The following is a 25,174-nucleotide window of genomic DNA, read 5'->3' as shown; positions in this document are numbered from 1 at the left end:
CGATGGCCAGCAACAACTATATGAGTATTAACTATGAGTATCAATTTAGGTATAAAAATTAGAAAAATACTTCTTATTTTCTAAAAAATGTCATTGGGCATTCTAAAAATTACAGATCCCAACCATAACCTTACAAGTGCTGCTGATTGCAGTCGTCAGATGAAAAGATGTGAGAATCTCTTTATTTTCTCACTTTTTGCATCTTAGGATCGTGTGCTCTTTTCCCTCCCTCTTTTTTCCCCTTTTTCTAGCACAGTACCTGTAAATGGTTGAGGGTTTGGTCACAGCAGGACTGTGACCAGCAAAGGAGCTGTCCACTTGAGTTTGGGGAAGATCCGCTGGTGTCCAGAAGAAGACAAGTCTCTGAGCTCGAGGCACATTTATGCTGGTTTGTCCTGGCCCGCCCGGGTCCCCAGGGGACTCTCTGTTAGGCTAGGGACACGACTTAGCTTGGCTCTTCTGGGCACCAAATCCTAGAACCCATGCGTGAGGAGAGCCCAGATGGAGAAGAGCAGCTGTCTAGGAGCGCGTAGGCCTGCGAGTGTGTTCAGAATGTGGTGTATGGCATGGTTCAGGAACGCTGCTCTTCATGGTTAAAGAACAACTCAGACTGAAAATTAAAGAGCATCTGCAGCAACAGAAGGCAGAGACGACTGCAGCTATAATTACACTCAAATTGCTATGGTTTGTTTCAGAATCAATAAAGTATTTTAATTCCCAGGGACAGTGGGACCTCCATAAACAAAGCTTAAAGTAGAAATTAGAAGTTTTGATGTCCTAGATGCAACAAGGATCCACAAAAAGCTGCCAGAAATGTGTGCAGAAAATAACATATTAATTGACTAAATTAAGACTACTGTTTGGGGAATGAGATACGTAAAAGGAAAAATAGAGAGGTAAGATTAAAGCAGAAACAAGCTATGAGCTCCAGAAAAAAAAATGAATAATACCAGGTTTAGGAGAGACAGAGCTTCAGAAAGACTTGGCAGAAGTAAATACTTCAATTTGAGTGTAAATATAAAAGAGGGAAAACTGCTAAGAACTATTTTATTGAAGGACGTAATCAGATGTAAACTTCCTGGAGGCAGTGACTGGGGCTGACTGTTCACTGTTTCCCCAGTGCCTGCCAAACTGTGGGTCTTAAAAGATTTTATGTGAATAAATGCACACACACACATACACACACACACACACACACACACACACCACACACACACACACACACACACATAACAAAGGGTCTTTGTCAAACATCCACTCTAGACCCTAGGCTTAGAATAATATTCCAAAGGGAAGCCACAGTCATAAAACCTATGAACTTGCCAAAGTCTTCATTCAGCCATAGCCCAAACTGTAAAAACAGTCAGGGTACTCAAATCAACTTAATTCTTCCCATCGTAGTTACCGCCAGCCCAGATCAAGGTGTCACTACACTGTCCTGGAAAACTGCTACCACCTCCGCACAGGTCTTCTCCCTCCACCCCTTCCATTCTTTGTCTCAACCCATCTTCTTCACTGCAGCCACGAGGATCCTTTTATTTACTATTTTTATCGAAGTATAGTTGATTTACGATATTGTGTTAGTCTCGGGGGTAGAGCAAAGTGATTCCGTTATGGAGCAGACTTGGGGTTCCCCATGGGGAAAGGGGACGGAGGGGGATGGTTGGGCATTTGGGGGTTTTTTGCTTGGAAATTATTATATTTGGAATGGAATATATATATGAGATCCTACTGTGCAGCACAGGGAAATGTGTGGGTGCCTGGGTCACTTTGTTGTATGATCTTTTTAAATGATCTTTTTAAACAAGGAACTTTTTCAACACAAACCTGATTATGTCACTTGTCTGCGTAAAATTTCCACTGTCCTCCTCTTGTTTTCAGGATAAAATTGTGACTCCTCGGGGGCCTTCCCACCCCTCGTGGGCTACTGTCCCAAACTTGGGCAGCACTCTGCCTCCCATCTCTGTACTCCAGCCACGAATGAACTTCCTCAGTTCTTCAAGTGTGAGACGCCCCGGCCCATCTTAAGATCCAAAGATCCACGCATGTTCACACATCCTGCCCCCCTTCCTGTAGCATCACCACCCCATTGCATGACTCCTCTTTCTTTTCTCAGCTAGTTGGCTCCCATTCAACACTCAGAATAAGTTTCATTTTAAAAGAAAATTCCCTCGACTCCCCAGACCAGATCAAACCCATGTTAGGTGCCCTTGGAAATCTGTTCCTACTGGACAGCACTTAACGTCCAAGGTGGTCACGCATTGAACACTGCCTGCTTGAGCCACACCTCCTCAACCAGAACGTAAACTCTCTGACACATGGGTGTCTCTTTTGCTCACGTCTCCTCAGAATCCAGCACAATCTGGTTTAGCCTCTCCATAAATCCACTTTGTTGTATGAACATAGAAAAGGCCGCATATCTTCTTTCTATTGACCAGAATTTAATGCAGACGTTTGAATATTTAGTTGTGCGGTTGTTACTGTTGCTGAAAATGTCCACCTTGAGATCCCTCAGTGGACAACCTGTGAAAGCTACTTCCTTAGTTTGTATTTTCAAACCTAACATATAAACAGCCTGATATGTGTCAGGAAATATATTTTAATCAGATTCCATGATTCACTGCACTCCTGGTTTTTGTTTGTGTCTTTGCTTTTAATAGAGCCTAAAGGTCCAGCCTTGGGAGTTTTACCTTCTGGAAACATCCACCATAAAGGCGAGTTGTCTCAAGGATTAAATTTCCCTAGCAAGCTTCCTCCTCAAAGCCCAGGAGAGATCTGCCCCTTGTGTCACTGTCCTTTTTCTCCATCATCTCACAGAAAGACCATTAAAAACCTATCCTTATGGTTTTAATTCGGGTACTTTGATTATGACCGTCATGTGACTAGGAGTTCTAAAACACACGAGAAGTGAATTCAACATCGTATAACTTCATTCATTCCTTCAGAAGCACGCATGGGATGTGCATGTTCATAGGACACTGAAAGGTGTTACGGATAAAAAGTAAATAAAGGGTCATCTTTAACCATGGGATCAACTATTTTCAGTCTTTTTAAATCTGTATTGCACCGCTGTATCAACATGGGATGTTGAGAAAATTATTTCATCTAGGTCTAAATTCCTCACTTGTGAAATTGATAGGGATGGAGTAGGCGCAGGTAGTTGCAGAAGTCCCAGTAAGGGGCTGTAGACAGAGAGGAAACCTAGGGGACTTTGGGAGACCCCGTAAGTTAATAATTGCCCAAGAAAACCATCAGAAGGAAGCACGCCTGTTTGACAAGTGGAGTCACAAGATAGGCCTCAGGTCATTTGTTGGGGGGGTGCAGCCTACATCCAGTTTCAGGCCGAGGACAGGAGTTTGAGGACCACCCTTCTGCTGATTTGAATAAGCCCCAGGACAGTCCTGGTTTGACTTATAGGGTCAAATACTCTCTTACCTGATACCGGGAGGAGTACTACTCAAAGGAAGAGGAGGAGGCGGTCTTTTCCCACCCCCACTCCCCTTGATGTTAAAACTGTAGCCCCCCTGATCCTGGGGCAGAGTGTCCTTGCCTGCCCGCTTGCACCTCTCCCAAGCCTCCTATCTTCATCGATTCCTCACCTATCACTTTGTCTCCTGCTGAGTTCCTTCTGCGCAGAGGCATAAAGAACATGAACCTCAGTGAGTCCAGACACCACCGGGGAGTGATTCTAATTTAAAACTGTGGGTTTAAGTCCCGATCTGGGTTTAGGCTAAGTTCATTAACGCTGTCAGTTTCAAAATCAGACTAACATTCTGGTGATTACTGTGATAATTATACAAATCAAAGTACATATGTGTGCATGCGTATGTAAAACATACATATTCTGCAAATAGCTACACATAAACGGTACCTATACATCTCACAAAGTCAGGCACGCAATATACAAAAATTATACTTGTTAGGATAATCCACAGCGTCAATGTTTATTTATTAAAAATGTACTCTGTGGTACTACTTTAGGTCTCAAATGCTTTCAGTCATTTAATCCTTAAAACTCTAGGATCCCCGTCTTATTGCGACACCAAGGCCCAGAAAGGGGCAAAGTGCCTGAGTACATACAGACAGCAGGTGGCAGAGATGAACAATGAATCTAGGCACCCTTACTCCAGAGACAATGCATTTAACCTCTGGCTACACTAAGACTTTAACTGCCAAAAAGCATATCAAGAGCTAACTACAATACACCTTTTCATTTTCTTCTAACAGTAGTGGGGCAAATTTTCATGTAGTTTGACTCAAGGAAATAAACGCAGACCTTCTGATAAGGGTGGAGGAGTTTAAACGGGAGCTGTGTCTTGAAGGATAAATTCAAGATAAGTTCTTTCCAGGGAAGGAAGGCAATGGGGCAGAGAGAAATATTGTAAGCAAAAACATGACCATATAAAGGGACCTACTGATCGAATGAAGGTTGGACCCTTAATGCATAAAGCAAAGAGTGCAAGGGATACACAGACTAAGAGAAACAGCACAAAAAGTAATTCGCAAAGCTCTGTTTTGCTGTTCTGGAGCTTCTGCGAGTCGGACACGGTCAAATTGCTTTTTAATTTTTAGGAAGATAATTATGACATCAATGTAGAGAATGCATTGAGCATAGTTATTAAAAGTTGATGCTGTGGAAATATCAGTCAAACTGGGAAATGAGAAAAGCTTAAACATGGTGTTTCATCCAGTCAAAGAAGGGAGAGATCCACAGCCCAGACAGCGACCTCTGGGAAGCTCCTGGACTAAACTGAAGGAAAACAATGAGGAAAAACACACATCCAGATAATACTTTACAAATGTTCTAGCCGGCAGAGTTAGGTTAGAGCAGAGAAGGGGGCAAGAGGCCTGATGGCAGGAAACCACATATTATGCAGACAGCAGGGGCCCAGGGCAGACAAAGAAAAGCTTGACCCTCCAGACTGACAGGAAACCACACGTTGTGAATGTTAAGTGCCCTGGAGGAAAGGGGGAAAGGGGCCTGAATCCCCAGCTTCCAAAAGTAACCTGTAGCTCATTATGCCCTCATTACAATACAATTATAATAAAATTAGCTACGCAGATAAGAAGTTCCCATCATGCACCCTACCATGACACTTCTGATCAAAGCTGAATAAGGACAAAAATCCCCCCTCTCTTTGGGAAGGTGAAGCTGGAATGAAAATTAAAGAATAAGACCCCCCCCAGTCCCCCTTCCCACTGAATACTCTGCCCATATGCCACTGGACATCCCTTTAATGGGTGTGCCAGGGAAACACAGGGCAGCTGCTCCTCCTCTGCCTGCCTGTCTTTAAGAGGTGTATTTCTCACGTAAATCAATCCTCTTAAGTTTCTCAATTCCATCTCATTTCTGAATTCCTTCTGCTATAAAATGAGAACCTAGCCTTCCGGGACACAAACTGTAAATCACAAAAAGACATCAACTCATTGAAGTTCTGCAGGTGTTTACTGGGGGCCTCTGTCACAGAACCAGCGGGTCTGCCCAGCATGCCCAGTGAAGCCCATCTACGCAGCGGCTGTGGTGAAGGAAAGCGGAGCATGTGCCACAAGGGGCCAGACAAGGAGTCCAGAGCAGCGAAGAGGCAGAATGTTAACTCACACAGTCAGTGGAGGGACCTGGGCTTTGATGCCTTCTTTGATATCGGTTTAAGGGCTCCAGAGCGCAATACCCCACAAGCCTTGTTCTATTATAGAAAAGAGTAATCTCCTGCAGGCCTTGTTTACTATAGAAAATGGGCCTTCGCCAAGACAGAACATAATCTCTAGCCTACTCCTCAACAGACAGAAAAAGAACGGGAGGAATGGTGACCTAGTCCAAGGGAAGAGAAGGACAAAGAAGTCACCCAACTTACGGGGACAGTTCTGCCCCTAAATCTCCCATTGGACAGGGACTGAGAGAGGAAGCCAGGCAAGGCCGATGGGAGAAAACCCCATCTTTCTGGACCTCATGTCGGTACCCTTCCCGTCCGTAAGGAATCAAAACCCCCATGGGACAATGGAGAGGGGGGCTCTTCTCCCCTCTACCAGCAGCCCTGGGAGCTGTCTGCTTTCCTTAATAAAGACGTTGCCTGCTTGCTGCCTGTGTGTTCGCAGGATTCATTCTTTGCGGCCCTGAATAAGAACCCAGATTCTGGTACCATCCTTCTGGTATCAGCTCGTGCCCAAAAATCCTGACCTCCCAGATGGGTTTCAGCAAAGCACGTTTAAAGGCAAGGAGAGGCAGGGGAGTCCCAGGGTGCGAACTCGGCTCAGGCACCTTCTCTGGTTGATGGGGAGGCGTCACAGGGCTTAACATTATCAAACCGCAGGCTCCAGGCTCTGGCAGGCCTGGGGGTTAAGTGCCTACAACCATCAAGCAGTTACTGTCTTCCATTTGCTGGGGATTTTAGCATCTGTAAAACAACTCCAGGAATGAGCATTAGATACTATTACCCAGGTACTTCAGAGAGGAGGGAAAGCAGAGGCTGTGGCTGCGGGGGGGGCAGGGCTGGGAGTCTGTCCTGGGAAGGCTCAAAAAGTACCTGCTCTGTTAAACCTCCAGAGTAATTTCCATTTTGTATAAGCCGAGAAATGAAGGAATGAGTCATACAGTTTGAAGGAGGAAATACCTGAATGTCTTTTCCAGTAAAATATTTACATTCTTTTTTCAGTAATTTCATTTTCAATGTTACCAATAGCATCATACTAACATTTTAAGTTGAGTTATTTATTTATTTATTTTTTAAGGCCTGGTTGTGGCATCTGGAAGTTCCCAGGCTAGGGGCTGGATCTGAATTGCAGCTGCCAGCCTAGCCACGTCTGTGACTGCACCACAGCTCACAGCAATGCCGGTTCCCCAACCCACTGAGCGAGGCCAGAGATGGAACCCACGTCCTCATGGGTGCTAGTCGGGTTCACTTCCACTGCGCCACAGTGGGAACTCTTAGATTGAGTGATTTGTAATAATAGACGTCCTCCTTCAGCGAGGACGGGTAACATCCGAAGACCAGCACATTTGAATGTAGCTCAGAGGCTCTGCCTAAGCTCTTGGCAAACTCCCACGGATGTAACATCAAGCATAAAGTGATTTTTTTTTTTCCAGGATACTCCGTGATGGTGGTGGAGGTTTAAAGAGACCCCATTTTAGTTCATGTAACAAAACAATAGGACACGCCACTTACTCTTGGTGGAGAGAGAATATTCTAGGAGCAACACAATGTTTAAGGAGCTATGGACTTGATTACTGGCAATGCTGAACTTTTCCACGTTCCAATTTTGACAACTTGTCCGGTGTGTCAATTATGAATAAAACACAATTATTCATTGTATGCAGATGATGTCAATCTTGATATACTGCCTCTTCAATGGAATATTTATAGTAATCATTTATTTTTCAATCATAGACACTTTATGTGGAATTCTTGGACAGTCTCATTTGCTTCTGCCCTTTTTGAACCCATCCCTACTCAAAATAAACTACTACCCGGTCACAACACAGAAGATCAGTAGCAGCAAGAAGCAGAAGGGATCCCTTCCCAACTCATCAGGTTCCGAGTAATTTCCTAAACTCCAGGTGGACACAAAATACAGGAAGCCAGTAGTCGCATTAGAATGAGGGGAAGTCTATACGTGGGTCCCTTCTTCCCCCTTCAAATCTGCTAAAGTGTCTGAATCCAGCGGAAGAAAGTCGTGTCAGTCATGAGAAATGACCCATTATCTGATTCTTCCTTCCCTATTCTGGTACCTCCTGTGCAAATACTTTCAACATAATCAAGTAGCCTTTACCCTTAGAGAACTAAAGACATGGTCTCGAATTTTCTGGTCCTTATACCATAAACGATCGGGTTGAGAAAAGGCGGGACCAGAAGGTACATATTGGCAATGAGGATGTGAATGCGGGGGGCCACGCTGTGTCCAAAGCGGTGAGTAAGGAAGGTGAAGACGGCTGTGGAGTAGAAAACAAGGATGACACAGACGTGGGAGCCGCAGGTGCCCAGAGCCTTAAGACTTGCTTCCCGTGATGGAAGACGAAAGACTGCACGGAGGATGAAGACATAAGACACAGCAATGAAAAAGCCATCGCAGGATCCAATGACAGAGGCCACGCTGAGGCTGTAACGCTTGGTGGCCCCCGTGTCCACACACGCCAGCTTCACGACAGCCATGAACTCACAGTAGGTGTGGGCGATGATGCGAGTCCCACAGTAGGGCAGCTGTTTGAGCAGAACGGGGTGTGGGGAAAAGAAGGCCACGCCTCGAACCACCACAACCACACCCATGAGAGCGATGCGAGCCGGGGTGAGCATGGTCGTGTGGCGCAGTGGGTGACAAATGGCCACGTAACGGTCAACGGCCATGGCCAGAAAGAAGCCTGACTCCAGAGCCGTAAAACTATGGATGAAGAACATCTGGGCCAGGCAGGCATCCAAGGCGATGGCGCGGGCTCCGAGCCAGAAGAGACAGAGCATGCGGGGCAGGGTGGCTGTGGAGAGGACCAGGTCAGTGGCCGAGAGCATGCACAGAAAGAGGAACATGGGCTCGTGGAGGCTGCGCTCTGCCCGCACCACAGCCAGAATGGTCACGTTCCCCACCACGGCCACCACGTACATGGAGCAGAAGGGGATCCCGATCCAGACGTGCAGGTGCTCTAGTCCCGGGATGCCCACCAGCAGGAAGGGGGCAGGAGAGGGTTGGGATTTATTGGATGGCCCCATTGATCTGCGGCTGCTTTGTGTCTTTTGCAGATGGAATTTTCCTTTTTACAGCAAAACCTTTCTGCCAAAATCATCACAATAAAATCTGGCAACAAGTGAAACATAAATCTGGAAGATTCCAAAACATCACATTACAAAACATACAAGGCTATAATTTAGAGTGAAAAAAAAAAAAACCTTAGTAACACCAAATGTAAAAATTTTGCAACCAGACACAAAGTACTAATTGTAAGTCAGGTCATGATTCTCACACATTTGTTAAAAACAAAGCACACACACCCCCAAATGTGTTAACATCTATGTACAATAAAATTCAATACTACTTTTTTAGAATTCGCAATGTATTTGAACTTTAGGCCGAATTATGTCTTGATAGAAATATCAGATATTATAAGTGGAAAGGAGCTCAGAACTCGTCTAGCGTCTAGGCCGACTTCCTATTTAGTATCATTCTGAAATACAATTTTCTTGCAAATGTCTGCATATTCTCAAGTACAACTCGGTTAGTCATTTTTGAGACAGTCCACTGCGTGTCCGCCCAGAACTGTCACAGGACCTGTCCTCAGGGCTGAGAGTCAGCACTGCCCTGTCCTATGGTCTATGCACAGACGTCTTCGCGAAATTTGAAGTTTACCAGTCATGTCTCCATTAAGTTCTCTCCTTTTCAGTGAGACATTCCCACCTGACACACCTATTTACCTGAAGCTTAGTTTTCAAAAAAAATCCCAATTTTCTACTTTAGCTCTTCCGTGTATTCCCCAATGTGCCCGCTTCTCAACGTTTGTTGCTTTTATCTGCACATACTCATCACCACAGAGATCCCTGCATTTGGAACCTCTTTTGACTTATACATTGATGTACTTTTATTTCATATCATTTTTACATGAACGAAGGAAGGAAAGTAATCCTTGGTGAGTTTCACAGGAAAAATACACTGTTTTGTACTTAGAAAAGCAATGCAAGCTAAGCATCATTTTCAATTTTACCAATTAAAAAAGCAGTGTTATAGAGTAAGAGAGGGAGTGCAATGGCATTACAGAAAGAATGGCTGAAGCAACAGAATTCTAACACAATTCTACATGCAGAGTTCCCACTATTTACACTATAGCAAAAGGCAAGTCCTGGGGTCTGGTAATGACTCCCCGGGTAGTGTGGCTCCAGGAACGCGTCGAAGCGTGGCATAATACAATCTGCACTTCAGATAATAAAGTAAACCCACCTTTCAGGCTTTACAGGAAGTACTTTTTCTTGCCCTCCACAGGGGTACATCAAACGTCTAACCAGTCCCCAAATACAACATGCTTCTTTGTGAGATCATGCCTTTTTGCACATACTCCTTCTACTCACCCACGTTCCTCTCCCTCTTTTTGATTAATGTCCCTTTGCAAACCAGTGTTCTTCCTGTAGTGACCATGTCACGAGCCATCTCTGACTCTTTGCTAGAATACCTCAAAAATTGGTGGAGTTTTTTTTTTGCTCTCCTTGCATCTTTCCATGTTTTTATGATTATTTTTGATAGACCATACCAAATTGTGGATTAGATTCATAAATATATTATGACTTATCTCTCTCGTAAGATCAAAATCGTCTCATCTAGAAACTATACCACAGCTAGATATTACCACAACCCAGCCCAAAGACTGGCACTGCATGATGCAAACTAGTAGAATACAGGAGCCACGTAGTCCGCGTGACTCCTACGCCAATTCCTAATGACAGCGCAATACCATTTCTCAGCGTTTTCTTAAGTACGATGCTATGTATGATATGAATTGATATTTCCACCAGATACCTAAAAATCAGAGTTAAGACAAGATACCTGTCCCGGCCATTTCTGCTCATAGTTAAATAAAAGACTCTGCTCTTTGGTAGATCTTTACTGCTGCTTTGTTCTGCCATGATTACAAGACAGGACTGCAGGAATATGGAGAGAGAGCAATTAATTAGAAGCGGATTTCGAGTCAATTCCCGCTGTATCTGACGGCTGGAAGAGTCTGACTACCTGGATCTCCCTGCCGTAGAAACGTAACACTATTCCTCTTTCCCTCCTGGCTCATAAACTGTAAAGATCAACATATTCCTTTAGAGATATCTGTACTTACATATGTCTAAAGAGACAATCAGAAGTTTTACATCTGAAGTTTTCTCATATGTTGTCCTGAATTACGGTATAATACATCCAGAGACCCAAATACACAGGGGTCGATTTGTTTGAATATCGTGCACATGAAGAGTCCTCCTAGCATATGACCACAACCCTCAAATATGCACGGATATTTCAAGATAAGTTTACATGTAAAAGCACAGGCAAGATATTCTGTTACACCTCATGGGCCACACTCCGATCTTTTTTTTTTTTTCATAATTATCAGACTTTCTAAGCTTCCAGCCAGGAATTGAGGCCTGAGCATAGAAACGGTAGACGCAGAGATTTCAGCACACTTCCTCTGGAAAACCCACTCAGGAGAACTTTTGTCCTATAACGTTTTAGTCTGGAAGTCTTTCTCCACACTCTGCTCTCTCTTATCTGCACAGCTTAACTAGTCTGCAGATGAGCTACATCAAAAACAATAACAGCTAATGTGGCTGAGAGAATGCAGTCGTCTGAAATATTATGAAAACAGAGGAAACAGAAGAGGTTGTTTATGGCCCATTCTTGCCCAACTGATCACCGCAACAAACACACACATTTTTTTCGCTTTCCTCTTAAATATTCTTCCACAAACACTATTTGCCATGATCGATCAACATCTAATATTAAGTGGGAGGAAAACGGTTGCTTGTTGCTCCCAACTGTCTTGATTTCAAAGCCTGTCCAGGTCAATCAGCTTTAATGCTACGTTCATTCTCACGTGGGGTTTCCATAACCATTTGCTCCTTAGAGTTTAGCTAATCAAGAGGTACATATTCACATCGGTAATGGAAAAAGGCTCCACTGAATCTTTTTAGTCTATTATATGTCTATGCTATTTATTTTTAATTGTACTAAGGCTATTCGAAGAGCTGGGAATTACCTTTTTGAGGATCTCATAATTTTAAAAGCCGATGTTTGGAATGTAGCCCCCTCCTCTCTTTTCCTGACCTTTATCTCTATCAACTCACCCAAATTAGAAGCTAAGAATCATCCAGGGAGCCAGCTTGTGTAAGGAGCAGATGCGAAGGAGGATGCTCACTGAACGTGAGCTGGCTTATACCCAACACCCAATCCCACTGGATTCAAGGGTGTAGGTGGCAGGGGACTTGGCGATCCTCTAGGGTATGGGGCCTTTTCCCGAAGTACAGGACTAAATTACTTGCAGGGAGAGTAATTAACATTAACTATCCCTTAAGAAAATGAATAAGGACATTTTTACTTCCCAAAGGTCTGCTGAGTGCTTTGATATGATAATATACACAGAAAAATGTTAGAAAGAACACAGAACCCCCCAAAAGAATTATGTACATACCCCCTGAGAGGTCACCATTTTCTAGGGCCCTGTTTAGTGCTCAGAAATCCCCCTCACTGATGTTCAAAACAGCCTTTAGAAATACAACCTCACCACTAAAAAGATGCAGAGACAAAGGGAACTGCAGATCAAATGATTTATGTGAAATCGTATAGCAAATGGAAGGTGACATTCGATCTGAATCTGAATATCTCTGGCTCCACATTTTATTTACTTAACCAAGATTTAAAAATGAAGTGTGTCCAGGAGTTCCCGCTGTGGTGCAGTGGGTTAAGAATTTGACTGTAGCAGCTCAGTTCGCTGCAGAGGGGCAGATGTGATCCCTGATCCAGCACCGGTGGGTTCAAGGATGTGGCCTTGCTGCAGCTGTGGTGTAGGCTGAAGCTGTGACTCATATTTAATCCCTAGCCCGGGAACGTCCATATGCAGTGGGTGTGGCCACAAAATTAAAATATCATTTAAAAAAAGTGGCGTATGACTGAGTTAAAGTGGATACGCTTTCTTATACAAAGTGTTACGTTCTGTCTGTTACAGGGGACCATGTCCAAAGTGACAACAGGACCCTTTGTAATCTGGTCTCCGTTACTCTTTTGGCATCATTTACTGCTACACAGCAGAAAAAAAAGGCTCTGACGAGATTTCATGTTTTTGCTTTGCCCTCTAATACTTTCCCCATTTCTCTCACCCATGTCCTCTCATTTCCCACTCATTTTTAAATTACGTTTATGCTTTATATTTGTAGATAATCCGGATGCTTCTGTCCTCTCGTTTATCACATCAGCAAATATTTTTAAATGGCTATGGCTATAGCATGCGGCCACACAGGTCATCATCTCTGTAATCCTGGGGACAGCAATCCCACAGGCTCTGACACCAATGGTTTCTGGGTCAGAGAGGCCATTTTTTGGCTCATTTACGTAACAGAGCACTCCAGGCTTACACTTGTGCTACCAAAGAGACCTCCTATGACCAAGCTGCTGGTCTCACTTGGAATTCCTATTCACGATATCAAGTGAGCCCCTCGTATCACGAATAATTCCAAAGTCTCTTCCTGTCTCAGTTTCCTTAAAATTAATTTAGATGTGCTCTCAATGAAAGCCTCTGCCACTCTTCCCCCAAGCCCACCCTTAGACGAAACCTAGATTCCAATTTCACTGACAAAAAGAAGCCAGAGAGGATCCCATGGACATGTCTGCCCACCCATCTGCCTCTGAGGTCAAGCGTTACTGCTGACTGTCTGCTGCTATGAATGACCTGTCTTGGTCCTTAGGAACGCCAGCTTCTCCCTGTGTGTGATGCATCCTACCCTGTCTTGCAAACCAACTGCTGTGCTCTGGACATTTCGTGCACTTTCTCTTGGGTAATCCTCACTGTTCTTCTGCGGTTTCATAGTGGATGCATGATATCTACGTAAGGTAAGCTTTAAAACCGATCTGTCTTTGACCCAAAGAAAGTGAGAATTTGGGACATGGGGCAGTGGTAAACACCAGGCTATTCATAAAGAGCTCGAGAGGAAGAGATACGTGGGGTCACACAGACTGGGGTCTGTCTTGATGAGGAACTCAAGGACACACTTCCCAGCTCGAATGGGAAGGGTAGGTGAGCAGGACGAGGCAGGTGGGACGGCAGATACAGGACGTCTCCTGTCCTGGGTTTCCAAGGAGGAGAAAGGCGGCTGGGTGAAAACCAAATGGGCTGTGTTAAGAGCCAACATCGAGGGAGTTACGTGTCCTTCTCCACTCTGAGCCCAACGCTATTTTAAAATATGCAAGTGTATAGAACTAGAAAGTAACTTCAGTCATGGGATAAAAAGTAGAGTATTATGATGAATGCAGTAAGTTTAATCTCTTATATGCAGGTTGTCCCCAACCTAGTGATTTGACTTAAAACTTTTTGACTTTACAGGGATGCAAAAGTGACACACATTCACTAGAAAGAGTGCTTTGAATTTTGAATTTTGCTTTTTTCCCAGGCCAGCCACATATAGTAAGATACTCTCTCCTGATTCTGGGCAGCAGCACTGAGCCGTAGCTCCCAGTCAACCTGCACTAAAAAGGGCAACCAACCTGCACACTCACAACACCTGCACACTCACAAAACCATTCTGTTTCCCACTTTCTGTACAGTAGTCAATAAATTTCAGGAAATAGTCGACACTCAATTATAAAATGGGCTTTTTGTGTTAGATGATTTTGCCCAACTTTAGGCCAAAGTAATCGTTCTGAGAACATTGAAGGGAGGCCAGGCCACGCGGTGGTGTTCAGTAGGTTGGCTGTATTAAATACCTTTTTGACATCTGCTATTTTTACCTTACTGGTGAGTTTATCAGGATGTAACCCACTGTAAGTTGAGGAAGATCTGTACAGGGATTCAGACCAATTACGATAACTAGTCATGGATCACGCATCTCAGTTTTGAGAGACAGTAACCTGAACCCAGGAGAGAAGAAACAGCAAAATCTCCAATTATGTGTTTGTGCGTGTGTGTGATTGTCACATAATTTTCTGTTTCTACCTTATTTTAAGAGCATTTAGAACATTATCTATATTAAGTAAGTTCTCTTGATGTGTTTGATAAACAGATCAATAAACCACTATGAGTAATACAGGGCATTTCAGTGCACTGATTCAGCATTGCTTTTACAGATTTATAAACTTCTAGAATCTCTAAGAAATGGAGTAAAAAGATATCTTCTTCATATTTTTTCTTTTCTTGTTGATGGAGACAAAATAGCTGGTTATACATTCCGTTATAGTCGTCCTTGAGAAATGGATGGCAGCACGCCAAGATTAAAGCGTATGTCTAATTCTCTTGCCTTTGTTTCAAAGCTTTTTGTAAAGCTGCTCGTGCTATTAATATATTTTTTCCTGTGGGAAAGGGACCGAACCTCTAGAACGACTGGATTCTGTTTCCCTTATTCTTCTCTGACTTCAGACTAAGAGATCCATCTGTATTTCTCATGAGGAGGAGCAGGTTTCTCTCTTGCGTGAGGAAAGAGAGCACTGAAATTCCCTTGGTTCTTACTATTTCAGACCTATTGAATCTCATAGGAAACCACCGAGCCCAGAAAGAAAATTGAGAAAAGTCATCTTAAAGGACAAAATAAAGTCTGTTGTCTTATATCCCAAAATACCGATGATTCATGATGTTATAGCTCCACTATCATGAGCTACATGCAGCGAGGCTTTTCCAAGTTTTGTCTGTCCTCAAAAGGATACAGAATTTTGCTGTAATGAGTCCAAGGACTCTACCAGCATTTGTGAAGCCCAGTCTAAGCATCATGATCGTTCTTCTACCAAAAGCTCTGTAACGTATACAGTTGATGTATTTCTTCAGGAAACCTCCAGTGTCCAGCGTCCAGAGACTATCATGCCTAAGAGTTTCTCACCTACTGAACTAACCTTACCTGCTAGTGGAAGCACTGAGTTCCTACTAAGCAAAAGTGTCTGGGGCTGATACTGTGACCCACGTGTCTTATTATTTTCTCTGCCTGGAACGCACTCGGCATTCAGAGAGCTGGAAAACAGCTGCCTGCCCACTTGTTTTCCTATGGGCGGAAAGGCTGAAAAGGGCCAGCTAAAGAGACAGCGTCTTAGGGGAGTACATGGCAATAGACAAAAACCTTCTGATGTCAAGTCCCCTCTGGGGCTTCTGATCTCCTTTGCTTGGTGTCCAGGCCGTGGAAAATACCCGACACAACAAAGATCTGTGCTTGGGACTCACACAGGAAGAACCTCTGAGCATCAGGGAAAACAGCTGTTTCAGGCACATACAGAACAAACAGAGCAGAAGTACTGGATCCACTCACAGACGATTATCAAGGGACCATTTACGCCGAATCCACAGTCCAGGACTTCCTAACCCACATACATAATACATCACTAGTATAAAGCTTAAAATTGCAACTCAAGCATTGATGCCTTATTGACAGAAATAAGGCAGCAACTATTCCTACTGCATAAATCACACATTTCCCAACACCACACTTGCAAGAGAAAAAAGAAGGGAGCCTTCTGGGATGATAAGATGCCTTTTATTATGACTGTAGAGCGGGCTACGTGGGCTATGCATGTGTTCAACTTTCTTAACTGTTCATTTAAGGCTTGTTCATTTCACTGCATGTCATTGGACTTCAGAAAAATGAATGCATAAGAAATGCAATAGTCTAAAATTTCTTAAAAATGCAGCAAGACAGTGGTTTCCTAATGACGGATGTAACACACTTACATTATCTGAGAAGAAGAAGAAACGATTGAGAAAGGGCATCCCTGGAGTTGATCTGGGACAATAAATGTAAACGTCGAATGGCTCAAGAAGATGCAGGTGGATGGGGCACGGAAATAGAAATTTCAGCATTTTTTCAGCTGGTCTTTGTTTTTTTCATCATGTAATTGCCGCCTGCGTGAATTTACCCATAGAGACCTCGCCATGACCATCACTTTATATGTTAAAGATATGTGAATATTCACCTTAGCTGAGATGTTCTCCCTCAGAACCTACACAATTTAATGCTCTACATGACTTTCTAGCCTACCATGTCCAAGGTACTGTCATTAACGTAGCCCTCAAATTACTCCTTTCCTGAATTCCTTACAACAAGACAATAGTGCCAAAGATGTAGAGTATTCCAAAACAGAAAAACACCCTACCTTCAGGTAAAGTCTACAGTATCTGATAACTGGTATACAGACTCCTTTTTGGATGGCCTCCAAGAAAAGAAATATTTCATGGTTCTCAGATGATATTTTTTTTAAAGAAGAGAAATGCCTAGCTGGGAGACTAGAGAAAGCTGAAGAAAATGATCAAAGAAGGAAGATAGTCCTAGATACTCAGGTAATAAAAAGGGGCAGCATTTGGACTCTGTGGATAAAAGATTCCAAGTTTTGTGTCTTGATAGTGGTTTCCAAGTCAACTAATCAAAGAGGAAGACTACCTGCACAGAGAAACCTGGTAGGTTGATAGTTTTTCCTACTAAATACCAAATCTGGAATATATGAACTACATTTCAGCTGTCAACAGAATCCAGGGTATTATTTTAGTTTTATAAAATATCCCAACTCTATTAAAACTAAAAACTACTGATGCTCTAACATCAATGTTGGTGCCTTCACAAAAATTCATGTTTATGAGTTTATTAATTTATTTTTGTTTTTGTTTGTTTCCCTTGAGGAGAACTCCTTTCTTAATTTGTTTAGTCTTTGTGTATTATTAATCCTATTCATTTCTCTCAAGCCCTTAATTTGATTCAATCAGACTAGAGGTACAATATCTATTAGCTGTTCTAAAAAAAAATCACAGCCACATAGATGACTCAAGATTCTTTCAAACTGCCTAAACTGTAAAATTCAGTATTGAGATCTCAGATAACTTCCCTTTTTTTTGCGGGGGGAGGATGCACTGCAGGAGGAGGTATCTCACTTAAAAGTTCTACCTATGGTTCATTCCCAATTATACCTACCTCCAAAGCTATATAGTTAGAGTGATACTAACAACCTCATCACCAACATTTACCAAATGAAACAGCTAAAATAAGTTGTTGAGGTAGAATCCTGAGATACTGTAGACATATGGTGAATAATTTGCAGATGGAAAATGCAATTCAGGTTATGGGACTAATAGCAGTTTACTTATTTTCCCCACATCGTCTCTTGAATTTCTACATAACTTGAACCATGTATTTTTTGATCCAACTAAAATCAGGCAACTTTGACACTTAGTGCCTTAAGAACATGCTCCCGTATTTTCTTGGGCCTTACTCCATAAACAATAGGGTTGAGAAAAGGAGGCACCAAAAGGTACATATTTGCAATAAAAATATGGATATGTGCAGGTATATTTTTCCCAAAACGGTGGGTGAAAATGGAAAATCCAGCTGTGGAGTAGAAGACAAGAATAACACAGACATGGGACCCACAGGTACCCAACGCCTTAAAGCGAGCTTCTCGGGATGGCAGGTGGAACACAGAGCAGAGGATGAAGGCATAGGATACAGCAATGAGAACCGCATCGCATGAGCCAACGATAGTAGCCATGCTGAGGCTGTAACGCTTGGTGGCCCCCGTGTCCACACACGCCAGCTTCACGACAGCCATGAACTCACAGTAGGTGTGGGCGATCATGCGAGTCCCACAGTAGGGCAGCTGTTTGAGCAGAATGGGGTGTGGGGAAAAGAAGGCCACGCCTCGAACCACCACAACCACACCCATGAGAGCGATGCGAGCCGGGGTGAGCATGGTCGTGTGGCGCAGTGGGTGACAAATGGCCACGTAACGGTCAACGGCCATGGCCAGAAAGAAGCCCGACTCCAGAGCCGTAAAACTATGGATGAAGAACATCTGGGCCAGGCAGGCATCCAAGGCGATGGCGCGGGCTCCGAGCCAGAAGAGACAGAGCATGCGGGGCAGGGTGGCTGTGGAGAGGACCAGGTCGGTGGCCGAGAGCATGCACAGAAAGAGGCACATGGGCTCGTGGAGGCTGCGCTCTGCCCGCACCACAGCCAGAATGGTCACGTTCCCCACCACGGCCACCACGTACATGGAGCAGAAGGGGATCCCGATCCAGACGTGCAGGTGCTCTAGTCCCGGGATGCCCACCAGCAGGAAGGGGGAAGGAGAGGGACACGAAGTGTTGAGAGGAGGCATGATGGTTTCTCCTTTGCTCTCCATCGGTCCTTCGGAAGATAAGGGTGTTATGCCAAGATGACCGCAACCAGAAGCTGATAACGTGGAGATTCGGTTCAGGAAGACCCCTAGTGATCTGCTGTTAAAAACAGTTCACATTTGTAACTGTATTTAAATTCACTAGAATCAGAGTAACAAAATGTATATCATACCAAACACAAAATCAAGATACAGAAAGGTAATCCACATATTATGTCATGTTATCATAGGAGCAAGTAAGTCTTAGCCATTCGTTTCCAGTAAAAAGTTTTCCCTGTCTATTTTTAACTGTACTTAATTTAACAACTGTTTATGAAACAGTTGCTGGGTAACAAACCACATTCTAGGCCCCGGGAATAGAGCAATGCACAGATCAGACATTCTTCTCATGGTGCTTACTCTCTGCAAGAACAACAGAGGAGAAGGACTGGTGCGCGGGAGTGATGAGAAGGCCACATTTAAGCTGATGCCTGAATGATGGCACTCCCTCTTCAGCTAGGATATTATACATTCTGGGAATGGAAACAGCAAGAAAAGAAATGCTGTGAAGCAAGGAACAAACAGAACCAGAAAAGAATGTCAGCGGTTTGGGAGGTTACAAACCAAGGGAGAAAGTGGTAGGAGATAAGGACAATTTCTCCACCTTAATAACCTCATCTTTACTTTCCTCTCTATTTCATTAAAGAAAGCATCAAATGCTTCAACAATTGTTTTGAGAATATTCTAAAATTCTCTGCTTCATCTTCTGTCATTGGAACATGCTGAAACACATGTAATTTCCCGTTGATTATATAGGGCCGGATCTACCACCGACAACCCAACTCACTGTACTTTCTTTTGTTATGCGTTTTAAGCCTTCTGCACCGTTCGTTACATAATACTGCGTTTATTTTTCCTTTCGGCTACTTCCTATTGATATCTTTCTGAAAATCATATGCTAAGATATTCACACGTTTCCAAATGCCAAATCCACTGTCCAACATGATTTGCAGAGTTAATATTTAAACCATGGATTTATGACTCTCCATATCCTGGAGTCGAAGGAGAGTACACTTCAGACTCCCCAGGGTGAGTCCTGTCACGTGTTCCTCCTCAGAATAAGAAGTGCCCTCCAAAGCCACCACGTGTTTTAATTTCTCTCTGTAGGTTGCTTCACATCAGTGATCATCAGAAACTATGTGAGAGGGAGCAGGACTTTGAAAATACTCTCTTTCATCAGTACATCTCTCAAATAGGCACACTTTCTATGGTGTAAGTAACAAGCAGAGATGTTGTAAAAACTTTGGGGGCTATTAAAGGACTCTTGCTTCACATAGACTACTGCACAACCCAAGCTCTATGTCATTGAAGAAACATTTCTACCTCCTGATTTAAGAGGAAGAATGTTAAAATCCAGGCAATCAGCTTCTGGAGTTATATATTAATTTGGACAACTAAAAATGCAGAGGGCTTCCTGTGGTAAAAGTGTGACATCAGCTGGAATATTCCCAAATGCGAAAATAACAAAATTCTAAGGATGGCTTATTAAATGAGAATTAAATATTCATGACTTTCAGATCTTCTTTGCCATGCTGCATAGATGTTTAATATAAAGCATCATGTATGACAAGGTCACTTTTTTCCTATGTTTTTCTATTATATACACTTTAAATAAAGATATTATTATATGTTCTTCTGAAAAAAGCATAAACAAGGATCACATGCATAATAAATATATAAATATATTAGTATATGTCCTTCTGCAAAAAAAATATAAACAAGGGTCATATGCATATGTAAGTATATGAATATATAAACTATATAAATATATAGGACATATATTTATGTATGTATATTCATGTGTATGTGTGGGTATATGTGATATATGTATCAAAGTTTCCTAACCTTAACGCTACTGGCTACCTTCCCATACTTAATGTTTCAGACTGAGGTACTTCACTGCAGAGACAGCCCGTTACTGTGCTCCTTTGTTTATTGCTCCAGAACCCCACATTCTGATACACGCTGAGTTGTTCACACTTGCTTGGTAAACTGACCTAATGATATCCAAAATATTAACTGCTGAATAAAGTACATTTCTTTACACTTCTCAAAGTTGCAGTGGAGGGCTTAGTCTCTGTGGTATGTTCCCCAGATAAAGGATGTAAGTGCAGAGGCAGGGGTTGGGAAAGGACATCTTTTCTTTTCTTTCTTTCTTTTTTTTTTTTTTTTTTTTTTTTTTTTGTCTTTTTGCTATTTCTTGGGCCGCTCCCGCAGCATATGGAGGTTCCCAGGCTAGGGGGCTAATCGGAGCTGTAGTCCGCCAGCCTACGCCAGAGCCACAGCAACACAGGATCCGAGCCGTGTCTGCAACCTATACCACAGCTTATGGCAACGCCAGATCGTTAACCCACTGAGCAAGGGCAGGGATCGAACCCGCAACCTCATGGTTCCTAGTCGGATTCGTTAACCACTGCGCCACGACGGGAACTCCAAGAAAAGGAATATACATATATACACATACATATCTATCTATCTATCTCAAGGTCAGTTTGCTGCACAGCTGAAATTGGCACAAAATTGTAAATTAACTATACTTCAATAAAAAAATAAAAAGCTGGTCATCATATTCAAAAATGCTTAAAAATTCAAACCATAGTTAATGAATCATAGGATAGTGCAGAGTTGAGAGAAATAGCACAGTTAGTAAAGCATAAAGCTATTACAAAGAAAAGTAGGGCCCCCACTGTGTAGAGCAGAAGGATATACAACCTGAGTGATCCAGCAACTTCTGCCTTTTGGGGGAAAAGCATCATCATGCACATCCAGCTGTATGTCACCTCCAATGAGCTCAGTTTTGCTTTTGACTTGATCCTCTCCTACTTTTAGCTGTTACGCTTCCTGAAATATTTCTGTTTCCCTTTTAAATGTCCTAAGCCCCTCTGTAAAAAATTCTCCATATGTCACTTTCTCTATTTCATGCAACAAATCCATTCTAGACATAAATGAAGCATAAGTAGTTTGGAGAACTAACCACCCCTGGCTGCCTTTAAAAACAGACCACTCTCTTCAAGTCTCCAAGGGCCATGCTCAATGCCCTGCCAAAGAGCAACCTGTTAAGCGTCTTGATGACAGAGTAAGTGAATATAAGACAGCTAAACTCCTACCAATCCCCAATGGGAACCAACGTCAGTGGCTCAGGGAGGCTGTAACGCGCTCTCCGGGACCAGGGGTGGAGTGGTGAGGGTCAGATTCCCAGCAGGGCTGGGTACGAATGCACATGGGCAGGAGAAACGGCCCCTTCTGGGTCCTTAAGGACCCCAGGGGGAATCTGAATTTATAGCAAAATCAGGGAGGCTCGAGAGATACATAAAGAGGGAGAGCGGGATCGTTTTTCAGACAGTCCAGCCTGAGGCCATGAAAAATGCCAAAGTGAGTGCTATCAGAATCACGGTTTCTGTTCACACAAATGGTAAGTGAGAAATGCTGAAAATTTCCCCTGTTGGCTCTAGTAAAGTTTTCGTAGGACAGTTTCCTTCTGCCATCCTGTCATCTGGCACAGAGTCTCTGGATGGTCTGGCCGGGTCTGGTTGTCACTGAATGTAGTGAGCTTATTTCCTATTTTTTCCTTTTAAGGCCACACACCTGCAGCACAAGGAAGTTCCCACGCTAAGGGATGAAAGCGAGCTGCAGCTGCCGACCCACGCACAGCACTGCTAGATTCGAGCCACAGCTGAGACCTACGTCCTAGCCTACAGCAACGCTGGACTCTTAACCCTCTGAGGGAGGCCAGGGATGGAACCCACATCCTCACAGAGGATGCGTTCTTAACTTGCTGAGCCACAAAGGGAAGCCCTGAACGTACTCTCCAATGTTCAGTACGTCTGCAGGATAGTGAGGTCTGTGTCCTCTTTCATTTCTTATTCATTTTCTTCTGCAGGTATGAGATTCAGCTGTGAAAAGAAAGATCGCTAACATCCATGGCACCCATTAATATGTCATATCTGGACCCCCAAACAGTGACACTAATTGGCATGCCTGGACTAGAGCAGTGCAGTTTTGGATTGGGTTTCCCTTCTTTGCTGTGTGCCTCGGGGCTCTTTGGGGAAACAGCACGTTACTCATCACCATCCCCACAGAACGCAGCCTGCACCAGCCCAGGTACGTATTCCTGGCCCTGTGGCAGCCACTGACCCGGGGCTCTGTGCAGCCACTGCTCCCAAGATGGTGGCTCTCTTCTGGTTTGGCTCTTGTACCACGGCCTTCGATGCCTGCTTGGCCCAGCTCTTCTGCATCCACACCTTGCAGGGCGTGGCGTCTGGCATCCTGCTGGCCATGGCCTTTGGCCGCTGTGTTGCCGTCTGCGATCCTCTGAGGCGCACGTCCATCCTCACGCCGTCATCCTGAGTCGCCTGAGTGGTCATCCGAGCTACAGCGCTGGTCAGCCTGCTGCCCGTTCTCATCACAAGACTGCGCCGCTTCCATTCCACGGTCAGCGCCCACTCTTACTGTGAGCACATGGCTGTGGCCAGGCTGGCTGCACAGGACACCACATCAATAAAGCCTGTGGTCTTTCTGTGGGCTTCACCATTCTAGGATGTGACATGATTTTTATCCTACATCCTTATTCTCCAGGCTGTTTCTCGTCTACACCGAAAGGAGGCGAGGCTCAAAGCAGTCCATACGTGCGCAGCTCACATCTCTGTGTTCCTCGAGTTTTACACCCTTGCCTTCTTCTCCTTCTTCAGCCATCGGCTTGGACACGCTGTCCCCTCGACACACATCCTTCTGTCTACTGTCTACCGCCTCGTGCCACCTGCACTCAACGCTATTGTCTACGGCGTAAAAAATAAGGTAATTCGCAAGCGTGTGGCACAGATTTTTCTTCCACCTCAGGGATCCCAGCAGTGATGGGTCAGATGTTGTGGTCAAGTACAGAATACTTTTATTTCTAGAGATGGGACAGGTCGATCTCTGGGACAGTTTGAACTTCATCGTGTTCAAACTTACAAACATTTGTTTCATAAACTATAGTTAGAATGAAATAAAATTTGTTCAGGTTAATATTAGCTCTATTTATTCATTTTATTTCTAATTTCATCTTTATTATTTCTTTTTCATTTATTTGTGTTTATTTTGTAATTATCTTCTTGATAAGAAAGTTTATTGATTTTTCAATATTTTATCTTTTGGAATATCTGCATTTTAAACTATAGGTACATCTGAAATAGCTGCTTCTGTTGCACCCCAGAATTTGGGTATTTTGTCTTACAGCACAGTAAATTCCAGTAACTACAGAACAAATTATCATTCATGTCTTCTTAGCTTGAACTTTAAAAACCCGTCAGAGTCCTCATTCGGGGAGTTTTTGAGTCTGCATTCCCGGTATACATTACTAGGTGACGGCACAGAAGGCTGGTTACACGCTAGACCGTTATCCTAGTGCACCAGTCACAACTAAAGGAGCTTCTGTCCAGGGGCACAGCTGCTCCCATCGTTGCTACTGTCGCCACTGATGTCACACTGATCTTGCATCTGATCTTGCACGTCGCTTACATCACACTGCCGCCTCAGCTGCTGCATCTGGCCTTGAAATCTGGCTGCTCTACCAAAACGCCATACTTGAAGCAGGCGCAGAGAAGTGCCGAGGTGATTCTCCATGACTTGGAGCTCTGGCAGAATGAGATAATCAGTCCACAGCTCAGCTCGGTTTCCTACAATGCTACCGAGCTCTGTGGTCTGACATTGGCAGCATGTCTCATCTGTCCCATCTCCTAGAAGAGAGTCCAAACACGTTAATGATGATATTAGTCCAAACCTGTTGCTATTTGGTACATGGGCCTGCAGGCATGGCTTGGTTTGGGCTGTTGGCATCATCTGCCTTAGTGGCACTGCCGTTCACTCATATCATCTCAGAATTGTCTGCTTCCATGGGTAGGCCCATTTCACAGTCCGTAAGTGGAGAAGATGAGTCTTTCTACCAGGACGAATCTACTTCAATTCCTAACTTTCATAAACTCCTCTTCTGGGTTTGGATCCACGACCCAGTCATGGTGATGGAAGCTGTGCCCGCCCCGTCTCTCCCGCTTCAGCAGCTTTGTTAGCTGCAAGCCTGAGGCTGTTTGATACCTTGGCGTACAGTGCTGTTCTGTGCAGGACGGCATTCTTCCTGGTCCATGGACAATAAAGCCAGCACTTCTACTGTTCCCAGAGAGTCAGCAGCTTCAACCACGGAGTTCAGATATCTCTTTAACTTGTATGTCACAACAAAGCCTTGACCTGAGGATATCTGTACACTTCCGGCCATCCTGGGAATGTCCCTACCCTGGATTCATTCATCTGATCTCTTCCTCTGAGCCAGGCACATTTTTAGGTCAACCTGTAACTTTGGTCAATG

The 25,174-nt window shown here is 43.8% G+C and overlaps 2 protein-coding genes and 1 pseudogene across 2 annotated transcripts; 1 reads left to right on the top strand and 2 right to left on the bottom strand.

The window, feature by feature from the left end:
- LOC106508264 (olfactory receptor 52M1) lies at positions 6,833-10,426 on the bottom strand. The gene has a single exon (XM_013991108.2). It carries the CDS (start codon positions 8,691-8,693, stop codon positions 7,767-7,769), a length of 927 nt encoding a protein of 308 aa, XP_013846562.2. The 5' UTR covers positions 8,694-10,426; the 3' UTR covers positions 6,833-7,766.
- On the bottom strand, positions 11,041-21,009 carry LOC110255376 (olfactory receptor 52D1-like). The gene has a single exon (XM_021062379.1). The coding sequence runs from the start codon at positions 18,802-18,804 to the stop codon at positions 17,836-17,838; it is 969 nt and encodes a 322-aa protein (XP_020918038.1). The 5' UTR covers positions 18,805-21,009; the 3' UTR covers positions 11,041-17,835.
- LOC110255375 lies at positions 22,544-24,053 on the top strand (annotated as a pseudogene).

The sequence above is a fragment of the Sus scrofa genome, chromosome 9, assembly GCF_000003025.6.
Source record: "Sus scrofa isolate TJ Tabasco breed Duroc chromosome 9, Sscrofa11.1, whole genome shotgun sequence".
In the NCBI taxonomy this organism is placed as follows: domain Eukaryota; kingdom Metazoa; phylum Chordata; class Mammalia; order Artiodactyla; family Suidae; genus Sus; species Sus scrofa.
Note: the sequence above shows the minus strand (reverse complement) of the source record. Positions and strands in the feature narration are given on the sequence as shown.